Below are 21,848 nucleotides of genomic sequence, written 5' to 3'. Positions count from 1 at the left end.
GTCCTCAGCTTAATGAGGATTCAATTTGCTCACTTTTCTCACTTTTACTTACTCTTATATGTCAGTGCGTGCGTAAATGGTGCACTCGTGTATTTGGATCTTTGGCTGTTGTGTCCAGGGAGAGACGAGCGAGATTGTTTCATGACCTGATCTTTCAAATGAACCATACATAATTATAAGTATGAGCGTTTGACACAGTTGATCACAGCATCCTGTTGCACAGAGTGGAGCATGTTATTAGGACAAAAAGGCCAGCAGTAGGCTGGGTCACTTCATATTTATCACATAGATATTTCTTCAAGGTTTGTTCTTAACGCACATAAATGGTGGACAAGGGTTCACTGGGAACACCTTTTCCATTTGCCATTGACTCACACTGTTGTGGAAAAGCTAGTCCATTAGTGCATTAATCACTACTAGTCTTAACTATTGTAGCTCAGAATCATCAGAATGACTGAATAATTCCTTGAAACAACATCTGAGATGCTGCCGATAGAGTTTTGTCTTGAGCGATCATGTTAATCCTCTGTTGGTTTCTTATTACTGGCTGGCCATTAAATCCAGAACAGAATTCAAAATACTTTGTCTGACCTACAGCGTCCCGAGAGGTCAAGCTGCATTATTTCTAGTGAAGTTGATCACGCCAGATGACCCTAACTGACTGTTCCAGTATCCAGTGCTGGTTTATTTGAGGTTACCATAATCTTTAACTATCAGACCCCTGCTGTAACACCAGCTCCCTGTCAAGGTCTGGGCTGAAAACCTTCCTCTTTGAGAAAGTTTATGACTGTAATTCTATAGCTAATGTCATTATACTAGCTAAGCTAATGCTCATAGTTAGAACAGGGTCATGGTTCAGGGTCAGAAACGTGAGCGCTGCTCTAGGCCGAGGCTGATACAGAAACATGATCCGCTACGAGGTTTCTCTTACCTTAGTGGTTCAAGGCTGCATGTCTCATGCTTTCGTAGGCTAACGTTTAATAACATGTAGCACAATTAACATATTTTCAATTATCAATGAAGCAATCTTTATTTATATAGCATGTTGCAATCAAAATTGTTTCTAGGTGCTTTAGAGAATCCCAGGGCCTGACCCCCAAAAGCAACAGTGGCAGGAAAAATTCGCATATAGGGGGACCCTCCTGCTGATGGGGGGCTGGGTAGAGAGAGAGGAGAGGGGGGAGGACAGGTAGAGGAGAGAATAGGTAGAGATCAGGGAAATACATTAACTATAACAAAGTGCTAGTGTAGGAGTTGAGTGGGTCAGTGGGGTCGGAGGTCAGTAGGTCAGTATACAGCTATGAAGGCAACAATACCTGTAGATGGATACAGAGAGAGGAGAGGAGAGGAGAGGAGAGGAGAGGAGAGGAGAGGAGAGGAGAGGAAGCCATGACCCAGCAGGGATCCAGCAGCCTGGTGATCAGGTGATCGTGTTTGTGGACCCTGGCGGCCTCTAGCAGCATAACTAAGATGTTAACCTAGTAATTAGACGAGCCTCTGAATATAATCAGTAGTCAGTCTAGAATAACTGAATTGCTGACTATGAGCTTTTTCAAAGAGGAAGGTTTTAAATCTACCCATTCTACCCCTAGACACTCTGGGGACCACAAGTAGACCAGCATTCTGAGAGCGGAGCGGTCTATTGGGATTATAAGGCATCACTAGCTCCTCCAGGTAGGATGGAGCTAGGCCTCTGAGGACCTGGTAGGTCAGAAGAAGGATTTTATGCTCTAAGTGGCTATTCTTCTCCATCTTCCCCCTTCCCCTACCTCGCCATGGTCCTTCTCCACTAACCAGCATGTCATCAGCAGAAGAGTTCCATCATACGAGCCTGGTTCTCCTGGAAACGGAGTCAGAGGAGAACATATATAAGGAGGGAGCCACCACAGATGGGCTTTATATTTAAAAATGCACCAGTGTTGATTTTCTGTTTCTCAGAAATTAAAACAACTTCATTCTCAGGTTATTTTTTCCAAATTAAAATGAAACTCATGATCCATCCAGAAACCCAAATATTTACACTGACTCAGCAGGTTTTCCAGGAATCATTACCATTCACGTTTTTTCCTGCTCAAACATAAATTTTGTATTAAGTTATACTGAGAATTAATTTTACAATGAACTGTGACACACATCTTTTGAGTTTGTGCACCGAACAAAAGTTTTTCCTTTCATTTTAGCTGTTGTTCTGTTTCGAGGTCAGAGGGAGGCTCCAACAATGGCTGAGTCGCCAGTTCACCGCAGGGCCCCATGTGAGCATTTGTGGTTTCAGTACATTGTTCAAGGGCACCTCGGCAGTGCTCTGAAGGTGTTCTGGAACCTTCTCCTACAACCAGAACACCTTAGACGTTTTGTCTGCACTGGGGCTCGAACCTGGAACCTGGAACGCTCCGCGTCTCAGCCCAGTTCTCCAACAGACTGAGCATTTATTTGAGACTAGTAAAAGATAGAAGATTCCATGTTTGTGTGTTTCCCACCAGAGAGCCGCCATCAACTAAAATGACCACTTTATATAACTCTTTACTTTAATCTGCCAGATTAAAGGAGGTGAGCCAGATAACGACCCTCCCAGATAACGTGCATCTTGCATCTTGCACGTTATCTGGGAGGGTCGTTGTATGTGTTGAGTTTTTGTAACTATCAGACATGAAAGCCGGGTATTTGGAGTAATGTTGGGCTTAGATGTTTGACATCAAGGCCAGACACACAAATATGTTACACAAAATAAACAAAATCCAATCTCATCTGTAGTGTTGCATAAAATGCCGAACATGCAAAAAGCATGGACGTAAAGGCCAGACACACAAATAAGGGAACACATGCATAAACTCAACATAAATAACATAATTGCAACATAATTACAGTGTTGTGTAAAATGCCCGTTTTGCCGAACACTATCGCCAAAAAGCAACAACGTCCAACGTCTGCCAAATTACAAACCTACCAGGGTACAAAGATTCCAAATGGACGGTCGAAAGAAATAAAGGAAATCGTGCCTGAAAACATCCACAGCCCGAAGAAAGATTGCTTTGATGTTGTGGATCTCCTGGCCTGTCTCGAGAAGACAAAGGTGTATCTCGCAAGATCAGAGAGGATTTTAAAAGAAACTCCCGCAGTATCGGAACAACTGAGGCAAAATAGTCAAAGTGGTCTTTCCAATGTCGCTGAAACTCTACAAAAAGTTTCAAAGCAATTGTTCGAGCACTTTACGAGGCCGGATTACAGCGTCACAGTAGAAAAGCGAAATAAAGAAACTTCACAATCCACAGGAGAGCCAGGACTGGCGAAAACCTCCGGCAGAGATGTTCCGGAGAGGCCTGCGTCCGGATCGGAAGGTGGTCCGGTTGAGTCACCGAAACTGTCCCCACAACAGCAGGAGCAGCATCTGGAAACTAAAAATGGGAAGCCGGTCCGCCCTCCATCCGGTTCAAACACACGCAAACATGAGAGCTCATTTCCAAAGGCCAGATTTGGGCCACCTTTTGGCACCAAAGAAAGATCCCATCCCAACTATGTGGAGTTAAACAAACTGCTTCCAAGCCTCCGGGCGCCTGCTTGTAAAGTGAAAAACCAGGGAGGTCAAGGCTTCCCGACCTCTGCAACCCAGAACCCTGTGACATGCAGTGGAACCGCCCGATCAAGCAGTGATAAACTGCCCTCGATCAGGAGGCAGAATCAGGCCAGTTTCAGTGATATCTTAGGCACTTCTGAAGATTTAATGAGGGCAAATCAAAAGTCCAATGACATTTATTTACCATTTATCCCTGAAAGAGTGCGCACTCACCACAATAACCTGACTAGATCCATCAGACTGAAACAAGATCACAACATGAGGGAGCTGTTTGGACTTTGAGGATCTATGGGATATTATGAAACCCTGGTTCCACCTTTTGCTGTGCTGAGCTGTATAACATCCACACAGCAGCACCATCCTACATGACAGGTGGTGTCCTGCTCTGGACACCGATGGGTGGTATTCAACTAGGGTACCAGATCTGAGGATCCCTCAGTGGGGAAGGCACGGTGGGCGTGACTACATGTTTGAGGCTCTAGTAGGATGAAATGCAAATTTGAAATTTCCGCCAACAACTTTTTAGATCCCAAAAAGTGGACATGTCCAGGCAAATGAAGATTTGTGGTTAAAAACAAACACTATTGTGTCTTTATTCTGTGGAGGTTTGCTTTTCTCTTTCTTTGGCTTCATTGGTCTGTAAATATCTCCATTTTTGTGCAAGGTTTTTATATGAATAAATGTGAAACGGATAAGATGCTGCTAGTATTTGTGTTGGTCCCTCGTGCACGGGCTCACCTACTTTTGCTCACCTTCAGCTCGTCGCCTGCACTCACCCAACCGTGAGGCATGAAGGAGCAGATCGTCATCCTCTTCTCCAGATCGTTGTAGACCAGCTTATCGAGAGCCAAGCGTTACAGCTCTCCATCAATTGTGAACACCTGGCATCTCGTTGGCCTGATTTAGTTGCATCTCACCTCCGTTCCCTCGGTTTCAGGTTTGGGTCTGGCATTTTGGCATTCATCTCGTAACAAAGAGTACAGCCCATAGATGTGTAAGCATTAAAAGGGATATTAATTCATGTTTGTATTTAAACGTGGTTATGTTTTTGTGCAGGGTCCCCACCATTAACTTCCTGTTTTTGTTCTATTTTCCCTCCATTTTGTGAACACACCTGTTTCCTGTTTGGGGTAATTAGTTGGTGGCTACTTAAGTCCGTCTGCCTTTGAGCCCAGGCTGCATCGGGCTGGTTAGTTCTGTGCTTCCTGCCACTGTTTGTGAGTGAGCAGTCGTGGTTCTGTCGAGAGATTTTTGTGTTCTGCTGTTGTAGATTAGAGAAGAGAAGATCTGTCTCCATTACGGAACGTTTGTCCCACCTTGCCTTCCTGCTGATCAGTGGATGTTGCTGAAGACCTGCTTTAATCATTAAATATTCCAGTCTCACTGCGCTGCCTGATTGTGGGTCCTTCTTTCCTGAAGTCCTTTTTCCCCCTCCATTCCACTAGAACCTTGATCATTTGGATAATTTCCTGATTTTTTTTATATATCAAAAATCGGCTTTCCCCCATTTTGAGATGCTACACATTTGGAGGCTACAGTCCTCTTTCTGTTCCCTACCAATATCGTTTAATTCACCTACTGTACCTGCCTGCCACTCACAACTACAGGGTCCAAGCTATTTTATCTGGACTCCCTCCCATTTATCAAGAGCTGCCGTTTATACTACAGGACAGTCTGCACACCCACACAACTGTAGGCTTTGAACCCACACGCTCTCACACTAAAAACTAGAAACTAGGTTTCCTTTTGCGTGTTTGACTCTAACCGAGACCACGTGCACTGAAGAACGGATGCCTCCGCTCAATACATCAACCACTCGACAGGTGTAGTGCAGCAGCACCATTTATGAGCGTTGTCCAACCACGGCTGTAGAGTTGCTCACACTTAAGTGACTGTTTTAGTTTTTGTTTAATTTCCAGAAGTCAGCCCTTGGAAATGTCAGTTTGGGCAGCATGAGGCGGTGACATGCAGGGAACATACATAATTACCTTTCACGTTGTGTGTGCATGCATGACCAACGTTACCTAGCTGGAGCACACCTGGAGAGGCAGTTGTACAAGGATTCCACCTTTTAAAGACACTAAATGCACCTAAGATGTTTGACTTGTCAAACTCTAATTTGGGAGCTTAAACTATAGAGTTCCAGAATATCTGAAAACAAAACTGGGGAGCTTTCTGGTTTGGTCATTTAAAGGGTCATTTAGTCTTGGTCTCCTTTAAGCCTTAGAAGAGAACACCAGGATATTTAAAATATATAAATCTATCCTCGGCTCACGCCCACCTTATATACCATAATGTCCAATGCCTGCCAGGTTCTACCCTCTCCGCTCCACTAGGGGGCAGCTGATTTGATCTCTAGGCAAATTCGAACCATTGTGTTTCGTATTTAGAAAGATTTCTTGCTGTTTCCTGTCGGTCTCCCTGACTTCCCAGAGAAATAATGGATAAATAATAAGAAACAATGCATCTCTGGTGAATATGCATTATATTGTTATTAAAGGAGTAAGTAGTTGTGAATTTTGTGTAATTTTTCTTGCTTTAAGGGTCTCGGTCAGTGGATGTTCTGGACCTTACAGTGTTTATTTTGTTGCATTGGTTATTTAATTCTTTGAATTGCTTGATGGTATTTGAAATGGTTGGAAGGCAGACTAGCTTCATCTAAGGATGAGACTACAGGGCCCAAGCAGAACCTGAACCCGAAGCTGTGATGTGATGCCCTCTTTGGTCGTACTGTAGATGGGCAGGATAAGAAGCAGGTTGCTTTGGTCCTGTTTATTCTGCTATGGAAATAATGCTGATTCGACAGTATCGGGGTCAAAAGAGGTTCTCCATCCATCCATTCATTCATCCATTCATACCAAAGACTTGACATGATTGTAGTTGTTTTAGACCTGTTCTGATGTGGTCTGACCGTTGCTACCTTTAATAAATTAGGTAAAACTATATGAATCCTCCCTGAATATCGCCTAGGGTGTCATTAGGTTCTTTGACCATGAGATGGCAGTAGAGGTCCTTGTTGGCCATGTTGGATCACATCCCACCCACCCATTTTATCTAACCATCGCGGGGCGTTTCCTGTTCCGCAGCCGTCGGTGCCATCTTAGCAGCACAGAACCGCCCGTCCGAGAGTTTCCGATCGTCCGTGTGCGTCTTGCCCGTCATCCTCCGCAGCCTCGGTTTTACGCACAACTTCGCGGTGCCATGCCTTCCGTGCAAAGTTTCACGATAGCCTGCGAGGCGCTGAACGAGCACGGGACTTTCTCGGAGGGAGATGTTCTGAGGGGCAAAGTGACGCTGGCCTTAATTAAGCAGATCAGTGCCGAAAGCATGTTTGTTAAAGTGACCGGAGACGCGAGTGTGCATTGGACGAAGAGGGTCAACGATCGCACGTACACGTATTCTGCAGATCACAGATATTTCAAACTAAAGCAGCCTTTAATTCCAGAGTGGGCGAAGGGTAGGTTGTAACTCCTGGAGGATTTACGCACGCATCATGTTCAGCCTCGCATCATTTGGGTCTGTTTCGTAATAGCATTTGAGTTTATTCTGTGCAAATACTGGGAAAAAAATGCACATGTGATGTACAGACTGTCCTCCAATAGGTACATAATCACGCGTCAACATTAGATTCAAAAGGCCAAAGTTCAAATCTTGCTGCACTTGACTATATTGTGACTTCTAGTTGTGATTAGTCTCCTGCTAATAATAGAGCCGTCATAGCTGAAGATGGCGGGTAACAGCTGTCAGCATTGACACTGATTCTTTCCATTTCAGATGTTATTCCTCCAGGTACCCATGTGTATGATTTCGTCTTTAACTTACCATCATGGTACAGTAAGAGACTTTACTGAATGTCACAAGTGTTTGATTTGTTTTACTCCTATTTGTTTAAGAGAGAACAATATCAACCTGTTGGTTCTTGATTCTAGTGGGATGCCTTCATCATTCAGAGGGAGTCACGGGAAGATCGTCTACAAGCTGACGGCAACCCTGGCCAGGAGTTGGAGGCTGGACAGAACTGTAGAACAGGAGCTTAATTTTAACTCCCGGTCCATCCCAAATCTTCTGACTTTCCTGGTGAGCCAAAGGTTTGAACTATTGCGTATTTTCTGTGATGTCACCGCGTGTACCTGTCACCCACATAGATGCTGGGTGACACATTGCTCAGGAATTGTGTGTGTGTTAAGTGTATAATGTGTTATCCATAAAGCCTTTAAACACTGTAATAAGCCTAAATTAACCCTTCAGTATAACCACATGGTTACATGTTGACATGCTTAATTATATTACACTGTAATATCACCATTGTTGCAGCAGATATTTTAGAAACAGCAGCTCTTGATTGTAGCACGTGGTATCGTAAATAATATGTGATACTTTAAGATGCTTGTCATCGTCCCCAAAGCAAATCTGGGTCTAAACTGATCGTTCTTTATTGATCAGTTACAGCAAATATGCACCACAAACAAGGAAATGGGCTTTTTCTCCAAAGGAAACGTGCAGATGGACGTCATCCTCGACAGGAGAGTTTTTGCCCCGGGTAATATGAGTCACTTTCAAGTGTGTTCACCCCACTGTTGGGGCATGTTGCACAATTATTACGTTATCAAATCCCAGACCTGTTCAGTTGCTTTAGTGTTTTCTGTCGTAGAACTGTGGTAGTACGGACGTTGTGTATTGTATTGTGTAGTTCCTTTTCATGACATGCTGCACTGTCTTATGTGGAACCTGAACTGGAGCTGCTGAATGCTAATCTGCTATATTTTGTTCCCGATCAGGTGAAACTATTGCGGTTGTTGCTAAAATCAACAATTCCTCTTCCAGTGAAATGACGCCCAAATTCAAGCTAAAGTGTGACATTGTGTATCGCGCCCAAGGCAACACAAATCACGAAAGCAGCACCATCGCCATTGTGTCCGACCAGTGCGTGACACCCCGCACACAGAAGACTGTTAACTGTGCACTCCAGGTTCCCAGAGATCTGGGTCTGTCCATCCAGAACTGCAATCTCATCTCAGTGGAATATCGCCTGAAGGTGCGTGATGATGTCATTGTCTTTTTGATATTCTCAGTGGAGATGACTTCCTGCTGCATCGCGTCTAAATGAATCTGTGGGTATTGTTTTTCCCCCATCAGGCGTACTTGGATATCAGCTTCGCTTCTGATCCAAAGGTCGTCTTCCCTCTGCTCATTTGTCCACACAGCATGATCCACGGCGGCGCCGCCCGGCCCCATTCTGCCAGTGCCGCCGGGGGTCCAAGCAACTCTGATTTTCCTCCTCCTGCAGCAGCGGCCAGGCCATATCCGGCTGGAGCTACAGGAGGCACTCTGAACGCCAGTGTTCCTCCTCCGTTCTTGGCTATGGGTCCTTACCCTTATTCGGCAGCACCACCTCCTCAGTACCCTGCTCAACCAGCGTTCGTGCGAGGGAGCAGCCCATACCCACATCTGGCTTCGCCATATGGGAGTCAGTTCTCTTCGTCCTCTGTGCTTCACCCTCCGCCTGCTGCTGCGGCACCACACCCACCCCCTAGTGCCCCGGAGATCCCACCGATGAACACATATCCCACCCCTCCACCCTATAACGCAACACAACCGTCTGCGCCACTCATGAACACGGACTTCCTGTCCCAGCAGGACGAACCTCCCCCATCTTACTCGCTTCTTTTCCCGGAATCTTCTGCCGGACAAAGTAACAGCAAACAATAGAATGTGTGCTCACGCGCAGATGCAAAAAAAGAACTCTTGATGCTTGAAATAATGCCTATAGCTGTGTGTATTCAGGAAGCAAATACTACCAAATTGTGCAGTTTTCTGTGCATATAAGCAGTTATCCAGTATGCAATGTTAACTACTCTTCAGGTCTTTAACTCCAACCACTATAAAGATATGTTACGTGCCTTGTTGAATTTCTACATCAGTATTAGAGTTAATGACAACTGCCTACCTCACTTTTGTGTTTTAAGGCCTACAGAAAGCAACAAAACATTTTGAATTATTTTATATCTTCAGGTTAGATGGCGCCATTTGATTCCCTTACAAACATGAGCTTTACGAACAGTCGTGCAGTCCTGAGAAGGAGCGTTGTTGAAAAGAGCTCTGCTCCACCCAGGTCTTTGTTGTCTTGTGTGTTTTCCATTTCCCCCACCAAATAAAGCATGTTGCCAGGCTGCTTGTGCTCCCTGTCCTTTATCGTGGTGATTTCTTTTGAGTAAACAGTTGGTGTACACCCTCAGACCCTCAATGGGATTTATCAGTTGTTACCAGATGTTATTTTTCAGTATTAACATTTAAGCTGCTCCAAAAATAAAGGGAACACTAGATCATGGCTTTGAGTCACACCTCTGTCCAGTTAGGAAGCAACAATGGCGATTAATCACGTTTCTCTGGTGCCATTTTTAAAACAGCCTCTCATAAGGGACAGGTTTCTGGTTTCAGGTTGCGACCACAGAGCATTTCCGCCTTGTAACCCTTTGACTGATAATATTTAGGTTCATTTTCCCAGCACCCTCACTGCTAATGGCAGCGCGAGGCGGTATTAGCCTGCAAGAGTCGCAGCTCCTCCAGGATGCACATCCTTGTGAGCCGTATTCAAAGGTTTGCTGTATCCCAGCAGCGTGGAGGAGACACCCAAGTAACAGCCCAGTACGTCACGAGAGGTGGAGAAGGGGCAAACACCCAGGGCAGCTATCTGCTCCTGTGTTCAGGAGGAGCCCCACAAAATGAACTGTGTGTAATCCATAAAATTGGGAACTGGAATAATGTTTCCATTCTTGCAAGATGGTTTAACTTCAGCTAAAACTGGGTAAAAATGAGGTTTTTGTTTTTTACAGCCGCTGAATACCTGTTGACATTGGGTTATAAGCCTTAAACCACACCTTGGCTATAACTCATATCCAACTCATATCTGCTGTAGGGTGTTGACTTGCTCTCCGACCTGCAGCTGGGCGGAGCCGGAAGTTCACCTTCGGCTCAGGGAACGCACCCAAAACATCCACAGCACCGGATTAATCATCAGCAGGTGAGGGACATGTCCCCGATCAAAGATTTCAAGCTGCTTTATGTAGCCCCGAACAAGGAGAACGTCTTTTCTGGCGGAGATACGGTGGCCGGTAAGGTCACTTTCACGCTGAAGGAGGAGACCAAAGTGAAGGGCGTCGCGGTCAAGGTGAAAGGCGAAGCTCATGTCCACTGGTCCGATGGGACCGGAGACCGGAAGAAAAGCCACAGCGACCACAGGAGATATTTCAAAGACAAAGTTGTCTTAGTGGAAGAAGGTAAGACGGGTCCACTCGTGACGGCAACAGGTGAACGTAATCGAGCGCGCATGTTCGCGCGCGTGCGCGCGCTGGGAGGTGTCAGGTGGATTAATGGGACCGTCAGCGATGGTTGGGGCGTCAGGTCGCATCATCAAGATTTAATGTTAATATAATAAAAATAGAACTGAATATCACTTGGATATAAGGTGTTGATGGTTCCTGTGTTGTTGAAGGATGAATCTTGCTGATTTGGGTTATTTATAAACTGATATTTCCATGAAACTTACAGTCTGGTCACAGCGTCTCTATTTGAAAATTCAAATTGTAGGAAAATGATTTTATGATTGATGGTTTTGTTTGACATTTGGACTGACAGACATTTTTTTCTTTCGGCTTTTTTTAATCTTGCCCACGATTAACTGAGATAAAGTGTTTTTGCTGGCAGAGGAAACCATCGATTGGTGATTGTGGGTTTGTTTTACAGGTGTTGAGCTTCCTAAAGGTGACAATAGCTTCGAGTTCAAGTTGAAAATCCCACAAGGGTGAGCGGGAACTTTCTTAGTGTATTGTGTCACGAACTAGTTGCCCTCAAGACTAACCGATCGGGCTGGTTTTTGCCTCAAAGGGACTTTCCGTCATCGTTCAAGGGGTTTCATGGCAAGATCGTTTACACGCTTGAAGCCAAGATCTCCAGGAGCTGGCGCGTGCCTTCTTTCGAACACAGAGAGCTCCGTTTTGTGTCAACGTCTACACCACCCGTTGGTCCTGCAACGGTAGGTGAAATTAGGAGGGTAAAATTCGAAGAAAACATTAAACATAAACAGCGTTTGTGATTTTCCTGATTATTTTCCAGTATCCTACTTCAGGCTCAGTGGACAAAGAGTTTGGAGTTTTCTCCAAAGGGCAGGTCCAGCTGTCAGCATCTGTAGACAGGAAGCTTTGCTGTCCAGGTAAACACGTCTCACTGGTTTTAACGCTGTCAAACAGTTGTGATAAGACAGGTCGGACATAATGTCCCTCAGGTGTTCGACAGCCTTTGTCAATGATTGTGGGTGCTGCTCAGATAGTGACTGCCCCCCCACCATCCCCAACCCCCCCCTTCCTTCCCCACAGGCGACACGCTATTTATTAGTGGCACCGTGTGTTACGCTGCCTCGAAGGATACAAAGCTGAAGTTCAGTTTACAGCAGAAAATCGTGTACCGTGCCTTCGCCTCTACTACACTCAGCGATTTGAGCCTGTGCAAGATGGTCGGGGAAACCATCAAAGGGAACTCGGAGGAAACGTTCTCCTGCCAAATGAAGATTCCCGACGATGCCGTCAACACTGTCCACAACTGTGACATCATTTTTGTTGACTACTACATCAAGGTAATTTCAGTAATATGAGAAATGCGATTTTATTAACTTTTTTTTAAAATTTATTTCAGGCTAGTTCATTTGTTTGCTAGCTCCAGCACGTGCAATAAATTTTGCTAATTGCGCCCTAGTACCACAATGTTTCTTACGGTAAAAGTGAAAAAAGAGGCCAGTTATTCCAGAATTTCAGAAGTTAAATTTCTGCTTAATGCAGGAAACTCTGCAGAGAGACTATGGCCTGTTCAGTCATTTCATGCCTCCGTATGTGGAACAAGTCAAAAGCCAGTCCACATCCAGCCAGGTTTTCTGTCCTCCCAGACAGAAAAAAGGCAAGTGGGAACCCGGATCAAAGGGTTGTCTACCTGGTAGCTCAGAAAACCAGTTGGATTGTGGGCCTGGGTCCTGATACCTGAGTGTATAACTACCGGTATCTGCGTTAGCAGTAAAGTCCTATATGTAAACAGAGCGACACATTATTGCACCTTGTCACCTTGTTTTTGCAGAAAATGATGTGATTAAGCGCAGTGTTGCTTTAGTGCGGTTACTAATGTGTTTGCATTGTTGTGTTAAAGAACATCTTAACCGTTACAGCACAGGAAGCTAAACAAAATCAGTTTACAGTGTACACACTTGTTAACTGATTTCCTTTTGCTTTACAGGTGTATGTGGACATCAGCCTCGCCATTGATCCAGAGGTGAAGCTACCAGTGGTCATTACATCCAGATTGCCGAGCCATGGCTTTGGTCAGGCTGGTCCTCACCCTGCTGGAGCAGGTGGAGCTCCCGGTTACAGTGACTTCCCTCCACCTGCCTTTGCTCCTGGACCTTATCCCGTGCCCGCACCTCCAGGCGCATATGGATACCCAGCACCTAATCCCACCCCGTACGGGAACACAGGTGGCTACAACACCTACTGGCCACAGCAGCCTGCTCCATATGGTTTTCCTGCTCCAGCTTTCCCTTCATCTATAGATCAACAGCCAATGCCTAACGCTCCCCCTCTTTTTCAACCGCAGCCGCCCCCAGATTATGGTTCCCTCTATCCACCTGTGCCTGGTAGCTACAGCGACACTGGGCCACCTGAAAAACAGTAACGTTTTTCACATAAATAATCCAGAAACCTCATCTGAGCCAAGAAGACAGCGGCAAACAAAGGGCCCGAGTCAGATGATGCTGGAAAGATTGTTCTGATTTGGTAGTTTGTTCTGAGAAAAGTTCCTCTGAAAGTGTTTATTGTTCAACAGGTCAAATACTGATCAGAGTCGCCTGATTGACCAGGCTACAACGCACACACACACACGCACACACACACTCACACAACTTTATTGTACGTTACATATTTTATTCAGTATCTACATCGTTCATTTCTCTTCATCTTAATAGAAGTGCTGTACTTTACAAGTTTATTGTTCATTTTTATTATTCCATAACATGCTTTGACATTCATTTACATAATCCACAATGGTGTAGTAGAAGTTTGTGATAATTAAACAGTTACAACATTCCAGAGCTCTTTAGAGCTCTAACAGAAGAGAAACAGGGAGTTACACTCAACTCAACAATTGCTTTGTTTTTTAAATGATTTCTGTGGAATAAGGGAGTTCTTAGTGGGAAAATGAAGTTCTAAATCTCCAAAGATGTAACTGGGAATGTGTAGAAGAATATGGATTTGTTGGCAAAAAACACTTTGGGATGATTTTTATTATTTAACCCTTTGATGTACAACATATGAACACCCCCTCTAATGCACAACATGGGTCAAAAATGACCCGCATTCATTTTCTATGTGTTTTCAGGCTGGGTGAGTGTTTCTTTGCTGTATTTTTTAAAAATCATTTTATTATTAAATGTCCCAATTATAATTTTAATATCTTGTTTTTGATTAGTACAAGGTCAATGCTTCCATTTTCTGTTTATTATTTTAGGAATAAAATAGATTTTGGATTACTACACCACATGGGTAAAAAATGACCCATTTATCCAAGTGTGATTTTGAATTAAATTACTACAAACTATAACAATAATTTGCTTCAAATAATCACGTTAGCAATGCTTTAGGCCAAATAAGCATACATTTTATCTTTGAAATGTGTTTATTTGTCACACAAACATGATCGTCAAATGTCAACAGCTAGCTAGCTACGGTAGCTCGCTAGCTAGCTACGGTAGCCGATTGAAAATTTTTCCCTTTCTGACAAGAAATGGAGCTACTAATTCTTCAAATTCAAATTAATTACATAATCAATAATTATGCAGAGTTATCACATCAAATTTCTTATTAGGTAATATGATAATTATTGTAAAATAAGACTTAGATGGTTCAGGTCTTCAAATACAACCTTCTCCACAGTGGTAAATACTGTATGTTACAAAATGTGGGTCTGACCCATGTGGACGTGGGAAAACTTCATGAAGACTGACAAAAGCTATGCTTATTCATAAAGGAAGAACAGAACACTTAATGTGAGGATTTGTGCTACATAAAACAATTAAAAGTTAATGAATAGTTTGATTAATAAATCAGTAAATACATAGATTATAAACATTCAGCTTAGAAACTGTTGGATCGCAATACCTTTGTGTGTAGCTGCCGATCCGCGTGTTCTTTGAATGAAGACTTCGAGAAGAAAAGTACCAATTTCAAAATGTATTTAACAATAGAACCAATTCCAGACACAAATATTACAGAGCTCCGGGCCAGTTCATAACCCTAGCAACAACAGAGTCAATTGCCAGGGCACGAAGTCTGACAACCTAACTATCCCTTGGCCCAGTCTTTTATAGTAACACACATGTAAATTCACAATGTTCATGCAATCCAATCCAGATCCCCTGCTGGGATGTCCTCGTCCTCTTCCTCCAGTCCCATGCGGTGTTGGTAGAGTTCTTCTTTTCCATTGTTTTCCCAGGTAGCCAGATCCCATTCTTTATGCAAATGTGATCATCAACCCCCCTGATGTCGCATTTACAATGAGTGTTTGACACCCCCTGCCTGACTGGCTCCTGAGATAACAATAGAACAAACAACAATCCTGCAAATGGAGTGTCTCTGCTCTTTATTACATTTACCAATGAGTCTACCTTGCCTAACTTCTAAGAGAAGACAGAAACATATGGTGAAACACATAACAAGATAAAGACAATTCTCAACAAAACACATGAAATAACATGGGAAATGATTACGGGTCATTTAGACCCATGTTATGCATTAGAGGGGTAGTGATGTAAAAAGTGGTTAATTGTGGAATACCTGGAATGCTGAGTAATAAAATTAATTAATTGCAAAGATAAAGCAAATATAAACTCAGTCGGGTCACTTTAGACCCATGTTGTGCATTAAAGGGTTAAAAAGGTAAATACAATTTCTAAAGCTGGACGGTCGAATGTAAAGTGAAAAGCAGGCAGGTGGCGGATAGAAACTGGCCCCAGAGGTTATCTGTTGGCCCAATAAAGCGACGTTTCCGAAAAATCATTGTGAATTTCCACTGAGTTGTTGCGATTACGCAATATTGGACATTTGTAGGGGGCGTGTCTGTGTATCTATATAAGTTAGGTAAAAGATTGCTCAGACAACGTTCGGATCTGTAAATGTCTCCGATCAAAGACTTCCATTTGGTTTACAATGTTCCAAACTCAGAGGAGACGTTTTCTGAGGGGGACACGGTCGGGGGGGCCGTTTCTTTCGTTGTCACAAAAGAATCTAAAGTGAAAAGTATCCTGGTGAAGCTGAAGGGAGAGGCGAGCGTGAGCTGGGAAGAAGGAATGGGAGACGACGCGACCACCTACAGCGACCGCCGGAGATACTTCAAAGTCAAGAACTACCTAGTGACGCAGGATGAAGGCGGTGGGTCCACTTTGGGTCTCTTTTCTTTTCATTTTTAGATCTTTCCTGGATTTTACATTGGTTTGCATGAACAAAGTGGGCGCGGTCAACGTGAGACCAAACACATTCTTAAATTACATAATGTCAACGTCCACGCAAGATCAAACTTGCCGAGAGAGCAACGAAATGGGCGTTTTTTGCATTTTTAGTCAACGCATTTGTCACATGACACCATAATATATGCAGTAATTAGCAGTGATGACGTGGCCGGGGGACTCTCCATAAGTTTGAATTTAAGGGGGTTTTCAGCCGTCTCCCTAAAATCATTTTTTAGAAAACAGAAAATTAACGCAATGATAAATAATTATATTACAAAAAGAAAAATGTGTGTCATGTTTAGTTTTCTAGGAAGAAGTTATGTTTGTGGTTGTGTCCCCAGGTTCAACACTTCGTCCTGGGCTCCATAACTTCAACTTTACACTTGCAATTCCACAGGGGTAAGAGAACATTTCTCTTTGCTACCAAATAGTTTTAATTTGATAGGATTTTTTTTTCTACAAATTTTTTTCTCCTTAATTTCAGAAACTTTCCCTCTTCTTTCAATGGGCAGAATGGAAAGATCATCTACACGCTGGAGGCAAAGATCTCCAGGAGCTGGCGGATGCCTTCACAAATACAGAGGGAGCTCAAATTCTTGTCAAGGCCTCCTGCAAACCGTGTCCAAATGCTGGTATTTAAATCCTACACATACAGTATTGAAATGAACTTGTTGGGTTAACGAGAGGTCACGTGATTCAGGGACGCCCATATGTTTTACCTAACGCATCCTGCAGGGGGAGCTAGTTGACACCTTGTGGTTGATTACGCCTCCGAATAATTGTCCTCTTTTCTTGGTCTGTGGTCTGCTCACTAAATAAGGGTTTAAGATGACTCAAAGTAGCTTTTTTTCGACCTGATCTTTGCCTTTGAATTGTAAGATGCACTGAGCTGGCATGACTTTTGTTTGATTCTTTTCAGTGTCCCTACTCTAGTTCGTTGAGCAAAGATGTTGGCGTGTTCTCCAAAAAAAAGGTCCAACTGTTTGTCACCGTTAACAAAAATGTTTTCTTCCCAGGTAAAAACTCCCCATCCTTCTGTGAACTAATGTGCTGATGCTATACTTTAAAAGCACCTATACCCATGTGATAAATGTTGATGTATTTGGTGTCCAGCTTGCGTTTCAACTTTTTTGACGTCATTCTACTCACAGGTGAGACTGCAGCCGTTGTGGTCAACATTTCAAACCAATCTTCCACGAAAATGAGGCCTAAAGTCAAATTACAGGAGTGCGTGGAGTACCGTGCAAGGTCCAGGACGACTACCAGTAGTCGAAACTGGGGCAAACTGGTTGGGGAAACTGTCAAAGGGAATTCCGAGGGAATTTTCCACTTCCAGGTTAAGATTCCTGATGAAATCATCCCCTCAATTCTCAACTGTGAAATCATCTCAGTGGATTATAACCTCAAGGTACCTAATAGTTCTAACCATGTCACTCTTGTCAGACTCTATGGCCTGTTTGCATCATTTCCTCATGTTCAGTGTGTGGTGCTGTGTTTTAGCAACCTGCTAATGTATTAGCTGTTCAATATAGATAGAGTTTATTTCTTGATCTGTCTTTTGTTCTGCAGGTTTATTTGGATATCAGCTTTGCCCGTGACCCCGAGGTGCAGTTGCCACTGATGATCATTCCTTCTACACTTGCCTACCTGTACTCCGCTGCTGCTGGGGGGGCTCCCACGTGCAGTGACTTCCCTCCATCCGAGCCTTCAAGTTTCTATGGCCCTCCAGCACCATATAACACTCAGGATTTAAACACATGGGGATTCCAGGATCAGCTCCCACCGACGGTCGCTCCATCCTCGGAGCATCCCCTGTTCCCGGATGAAGGACCTCCGTCTTATCAGTCCCTTTGGCCACCATACAACACTTGTGATGCACTGGGTCAAACAAAAAAAATTACCTCCAACAAGAATACATCATTTTGATGACCGTTTGGGCCACAGTTGACTCAGCTCACCCACATGAGCTCATGGATAATATCAACTACATACCTCCAAAAAAAGAGCGACTGTGGCTCCCCTTCCTGTGATATTCCCTATTCCCTATATCTTTTTTCCAGGCTGAGAGGGTGATTTCTCATGTGTAATCTGCCTGGAAGCAAATAGCTGTAAATTATTGTAGAATGTTAATTATGCTGTTGCCTTCTTGCCTTCTGCCCCTGTAAAACAAGTGTTTTGTACCATTTTACTGAAAAGAGAATCCGACACATTTCACACAATTCTCCAGTGTCATTACACGTTTTGCAATATGATTGTTATGAATAAAGTATTTATGTGTTTGACCAGATTTTATCAGCAAAGTGAGACTTTCTGGGCTGTTCTATCACCGTCAGAGGGCTGTTTGAGGATTAGCACTTAGTTCTCAAGGGCGATGAGGGTCCTCACAAGGAATAAAGCACTTCAAAATGAAAGCTTTTTGGGGGGGGTTGGAACATCGTGGTGGTGTTTTATTTGTCCATTCACTAACATGAGCACCCTTCAGCAGTGCTTTAACATTTTCTGCTTCTCTGGTTTAACTAGACTATAGTCACTGATTCTCTTCGTTCCAGTTTCCTTGGAAACATGCACAGCACCTCCAATTCAAGGTCATTTAACTAGGTGTACCAAGGAGATGTAACAATTCTTATTTTGGTCTTTAGGCTCACTGTGGCATCCACAGCTTTTGTTTTAAGATTCTGATTCCAATGAGGTGTGAATTTCCCTTATCAAGCGTCAATAAAGGAGAAATAAAGGATTCGTGAAAGGAAGTAGGCAGGTAAATGAAACAGATGAAAGTTAGTAGTAACTGCAATGATTCATGATTTACTTTCAGAATTAATTTATCTGCTTTATTATCCTTCTATCAAGTTTTCTGGACTGACAAAACTTTCTGAACACGGTGATTTCAGGGACTTGACATCAGTCATCATGAACAATACCAGTGGTTAAGCTTTAGGGGGCGCCGTGGCGCATCTTTTCTCGGGTCACAATTCTGATTATAAAAAGTGAATAATTCCAAGACATAGCAGCATTGTGTCCATCTGTACTTTCCCTTGGCTGCGTGAGGCTTTGAGTTCCATATCGTTCCAGATCCCACACATGGGAGCAAACAGGTCGGCACTTTCCCTAAAGAAAAAGGAAACTGTTGCCAAAAGTCATTATTCCCAGGTAAAATCTGTTAATCCTACTGGCAAGACAAGGGTTGGTCAAATACATTAATTGTAGTATGTCACCTTGCATGTTAACAAGAACAGTATATGTAAAAAAAAAAAAAAAAACTCAGTTTCCATCAGTACGGCAGGCACTCGTCTCCTGTCCTAAAGCAGTTTGCGTAGGGTAACTTCTTCCTATGTTGGCCCTGGGTGACCCACCCAGGGTGTACCCCACCTCTCTCCCAAAGGCCCGTGCATGTGGCCTTGTATTTGTTACATATTGAGTCCCAAATACTCGTTATACTAGAAAAGTGAGGACAATTTTAGCATAGTGGGGCCATTTTGGCTGGGCCCCACAGCATCAGTGGGTTGAGGTTAGAATCGGGTTTAGGTTAGAGTCAGGGGATTATTTTGGATGGTTGGGGTTAGGGCAGGGAGCCACTGACACTGATGAATTAGAATACAGCATAACTCGTATTAACGGAAAGATTAATTATAACCTAACCTGACCTAACAGAGACAGATTTGGGTTGCATGAAACATATGCGTAGATTTGGGCCTAAATGTTCATGAACTATAACCAACAGGTTTAACTCGTTCAGATTTTGATTAAATGGTTTTTTATGATGTTTTTTGCTCGTGAAACTTGTTTTTAAAACACAAACGAGGTTGTGAATAAAATGGACATTCATTGTCTTTTGTGTGGTGGGGGAAAACATCACGTGACCACGCGGGCCACCCAAAGCTGTCCCATTCCTCACTTCCTGGGAAGACAATCCCATTCATTTGGAAGCACCGGTTTTCTCCTCACAACAGATTTATGCTCCTTAAATCTCAGCAGTAGGAGCTCCGAACGTTGTAAACACATTCTCTCCGCTGCTGTGGCGATGCGGGGTTTGATGCGTGGAAATGAACGCAACAGACTAAACTCGGCCAGGATTACTAATCAATCGCAGAGAAACACTGGAACCATTCCAAACACCCCAGAAATGCCCAAAATGGAATCTGCGGTGTTGTCTGATATGCAGAGAAGATGCTTTCGCTCAGTGATGAATGCGTGCTGCGGGGAGTGCGTGAAGCGTTTCTCCCCGCCCACTTGCACTTTCTGCGGTCTCTGACTGACGTGCAGAGCAGACAAGAACTCCAGAACCAAACACCTGCCATGGAAACACGTCTGCGCTGCGTCTGTGTGCTCGCACTCGTCATCTTGAAGGGTAAGCTGTGCGCAAAAGTTGCTTTCTCTTGTGTTGCCGAGCAGCACGAATCCTGTTTCTGTTGCTGTGCGGGAGCTAGAACGTGACGTCACCGCAGAACTGGACTTTACACGGTGCTACTAATGCTGGTTTTCCAACTTAAAGCGAAAAACACAACTTTATCCAAGTGTTTGTGGAGGGTTGCTCAAGTTGGGGGGGGGGGGGGGGGGTAAAAGTTTCCTGCAGCACAAGAAGTTTCCTGTCGTGTCGCATCCATTTTGATGGATGCTGGAGATGAGCATCCTCGCAGAGAGTGGATGTGTGTGTGTTTCATGTTATTGTAGCATGCAGACGAGGCGTGTTTGCGGCATTTTTTTTCTTTCAGAGCTTGCAAATACACACACCCTGTTCTAATTACCGCCTAATATTCTCTTAAGTTCCTGCCTTACTGTGGAATTCTTGGTTATGGAGTTCTTAAGTAGCTTAACTCATGAGATCACGATGTGTGTGCAGTATTTGAAAAAAAAATGCTGAAAAAGCAGTGGGAAAAACATCTGTGTGGATGGCCAGAGATTCAGGCAAAATGTGTGTGTGTGTGTGTGTGTGTGTGTGTGTGTGTGTGTGTGTGTGTGTTTGTGTTTCCCCTGCACAGGTGTGTCAGCCGTGAAAGTTCAGAACAAACTGTTGGGGACGTGTCTGCAGTCACACACCGGCAGAGTGTCCCTGGCCGAGTGCACCCCCCACTCAGTGGGACAGGAATGGAACTGGTTCCCAGAGCAACAGGCTCTCGTGAGTCAGCAGAATGAGGAGTGTCTGACAGCACCTGGAGGGCAGTACGAAGGGGTCCAGTTGAAGCCCTGCGTCTTTCGGGCTGGAGCGGACACGAACGGCGCAGCGGAGGAAACGGAGGGTTTGGAGAGCCAGATGTGGTCGTGCTCCAAGAAGGGTCACCTGACTTTGATCAGCAGCAGGCTGCACCTCAGTGCCTCTTCACAGTCCACTTTAGTGTTCCTTTCTAGGGAGCATAAACATGTGAGTCCACTTCAGTCAGATAACTGAAATCTAGATCTAATATTCAAAGATGTATTTGTTTTCTCTTACAAACAGGGCAGCAAGTGGCGCGCACTTGACAACCAGACGTTGTGCAGTAAGAGAGAGAGCGTGCATCATTCATCTCCCCTCCAGCCTGAGGGAAAACCACTGGAACCACGGACTTATCTGAGTTCTGCCTCTGATGTGAACAAACAAGCCGGATCATGTAGGCACCTGAATGCTTCTCTATTATTCATGAAACTAAGACAATTAAATAACTGTGAGAGATCGATAACATGATATATTAGAAATACAAAGAGTTCCACGTGTATTTTGTTGCATATGATAAACCTGAGAAAGTAGTAGGAAGAAGTTAATGCTTC

At 44.0% G+C, this 21,848-nt stretch overlaps 4 protein-coding genes and 2 long non-coding RNA genes across 8 annotated transcripts; 5 read left to right on the top strand and 1 right to left on the bottom strand.

Moving 5' to 3' along the window:
- Positions 1-1,095: 1,095 nt before the first annotated feature.
- LOC115247656 (uncharacterized) lies at positions 1,096-2,512 on the bottom strand. The gene is made up of 3 exons (XR_003886750.1): positions 2,374-2,512; positions 1,770-1,840; positions 1,096-1,156 (listed from the first exon to the last, which is right to left on the bottom strand). It is a non-coding gene; the product is annotated as an uncharacterized lncRNA (long non-coding RNA).
- A 1,751-nt stretch (positions 2,513-4,263) lies between these two features.
- Positions 4,264-4,949, top strand: LOC115247459 (uncharacterized). Its single transcript, XR_003886507.1, has 3 exons — positions 4,264-4,508; positions 4,710-4,760; positions 4,842-4,949. It is a non-coding gene; the product is annotated as an uncharacterized lncRNA (long non-coding RNA).
- A 1,685-nt stretch (positions 4,950-6,634) lies between these two features.
- LOC105418076 (arrestin domain-containing protein 3-like) lies at positions 6,635-9,743 on the top strand. Of its 2 annotated transcripts, XM_011616066.2 has the most exons (6): positions 6,635-7,028; positions 7,346-7,400; positions 7,501-7,648; positions 8,015-8,111; positions 8,350-8,606; positions 8,708-9,743. In XM_011616066.2, exons 1-6 carry the CDS (start codon positions 6,773-6,775, stop codon positions 9,278-9,280), a joined length of 1,386 nt encoding a protein of 461 aa, XP_011614368.2. In that variant the 5' UTR covers positions 6,635-6,772; the 3' UTR covers positions 9,281-9,743. The 2 variants fall into 2 exon arrangements, with proteins under 2 accessions (XP_011614368.2, XP_029685953.1); XM_029830093.1 differs by having other exon boundaries at positions 6,888-7,405.
- A 752-nt stretch (positions 9,744-10,495) lies between these two features.
- Positions 10,496-14,138, top strand: LOC101061900 (arrestin domain-containing protein 3-like). 2 transcript variants are annotated; one of them, XM_011616068.2, is made up of 7 exons: positions 10,496-10,848; positions 11,315-11,372; positions 11,456-11,603; positions 11,684-11,780; positions 11,944-12,200; positions 12,848-13,085; positions 13,205-14,138. In XM_011616068.2, exons 1-7 carry the CDS (start codon positions 10,602-10,604, stop codon positions 13,246-13,248), a joined length of 1,089 nt encoding a protein of 362 aa, XP_011614370.1. In that variant the 5' UTR covers positions 10,496-10,601; the 3' UTR covers positions 13,249-14,138. The 2 variants fall into 2 exon arrangements, with proteins under 2 accessions (XP_011614370.1, XP_011614369.1); XM_011616067.2 differs by having other exon boundaries at positions 10,497-10,848; positions 12,848-14,138.
- Positions 14,139-15,722: 1,584 nt separating this feature from the next.
- On the top strand, positions 15,723-18,396 carry LOC101062130 (arrestin domain-containing protein 3-like). The gene is made up of 6 exons (XM_011616070.2): positions 15,723-16,032; positions 16,451-16,508; positions 16,594-16,741; positions 17,029-17,125; positions 17,261-17,517; positions 17,679-18,396. Exons 1-6 carry the CDS (start codon positions 15,777-15,779, stop codon positions 18,033-18,035), a joined length of 1,173 nt encoding a protein of 390 aa, XP_011614372.1. The 5' UTR covers positions 15,723-15,776; the 3' UTR covers positions 18,036-18,396.
- A 1,755-nt stretch (positions 18,397-20,151) lies between these two features.
- Positions 20,152-21,784, top strand: LOC105418078 (uncharacterized). Its single transcript, XM_029829725.1, has 3 exons — positions 20,152-20,454; positions 21,086-21,465; positions 21,541-21,784. Exons 1-3 carry the CDS (start codon positions 20,274-20,276, stop codon positions 21,763-21,765), a joined length of 786 nt encoding a protein of 261 aa, XP_029685585.1. The 5' UTR covers positions 20,152-20,273; the 3' UTR covers positions 21,766-21,784.
- The last annotated feature ends 64 nt before the right edge of the window (positions 21,785-21,848 follow it).

The sequence above is a fragment of the Takifugu rubripes genome, chromosome 21 (genome assembly GCF_901000725.2).
Source record: "Takifugu rubripes chromosome 21, fTakRub1.2, whole genome shotgun sequence".
Lineage (NCBI taxonomy): Eukaryota > Metazoa > Chordata > Actinopteri > Tetraodontiformes > Tetraodontidae > Takifugu > Takifugu rubripes.
This window is presented reverse-complemented; position numbering and strand designations above follow the sequence as displayed.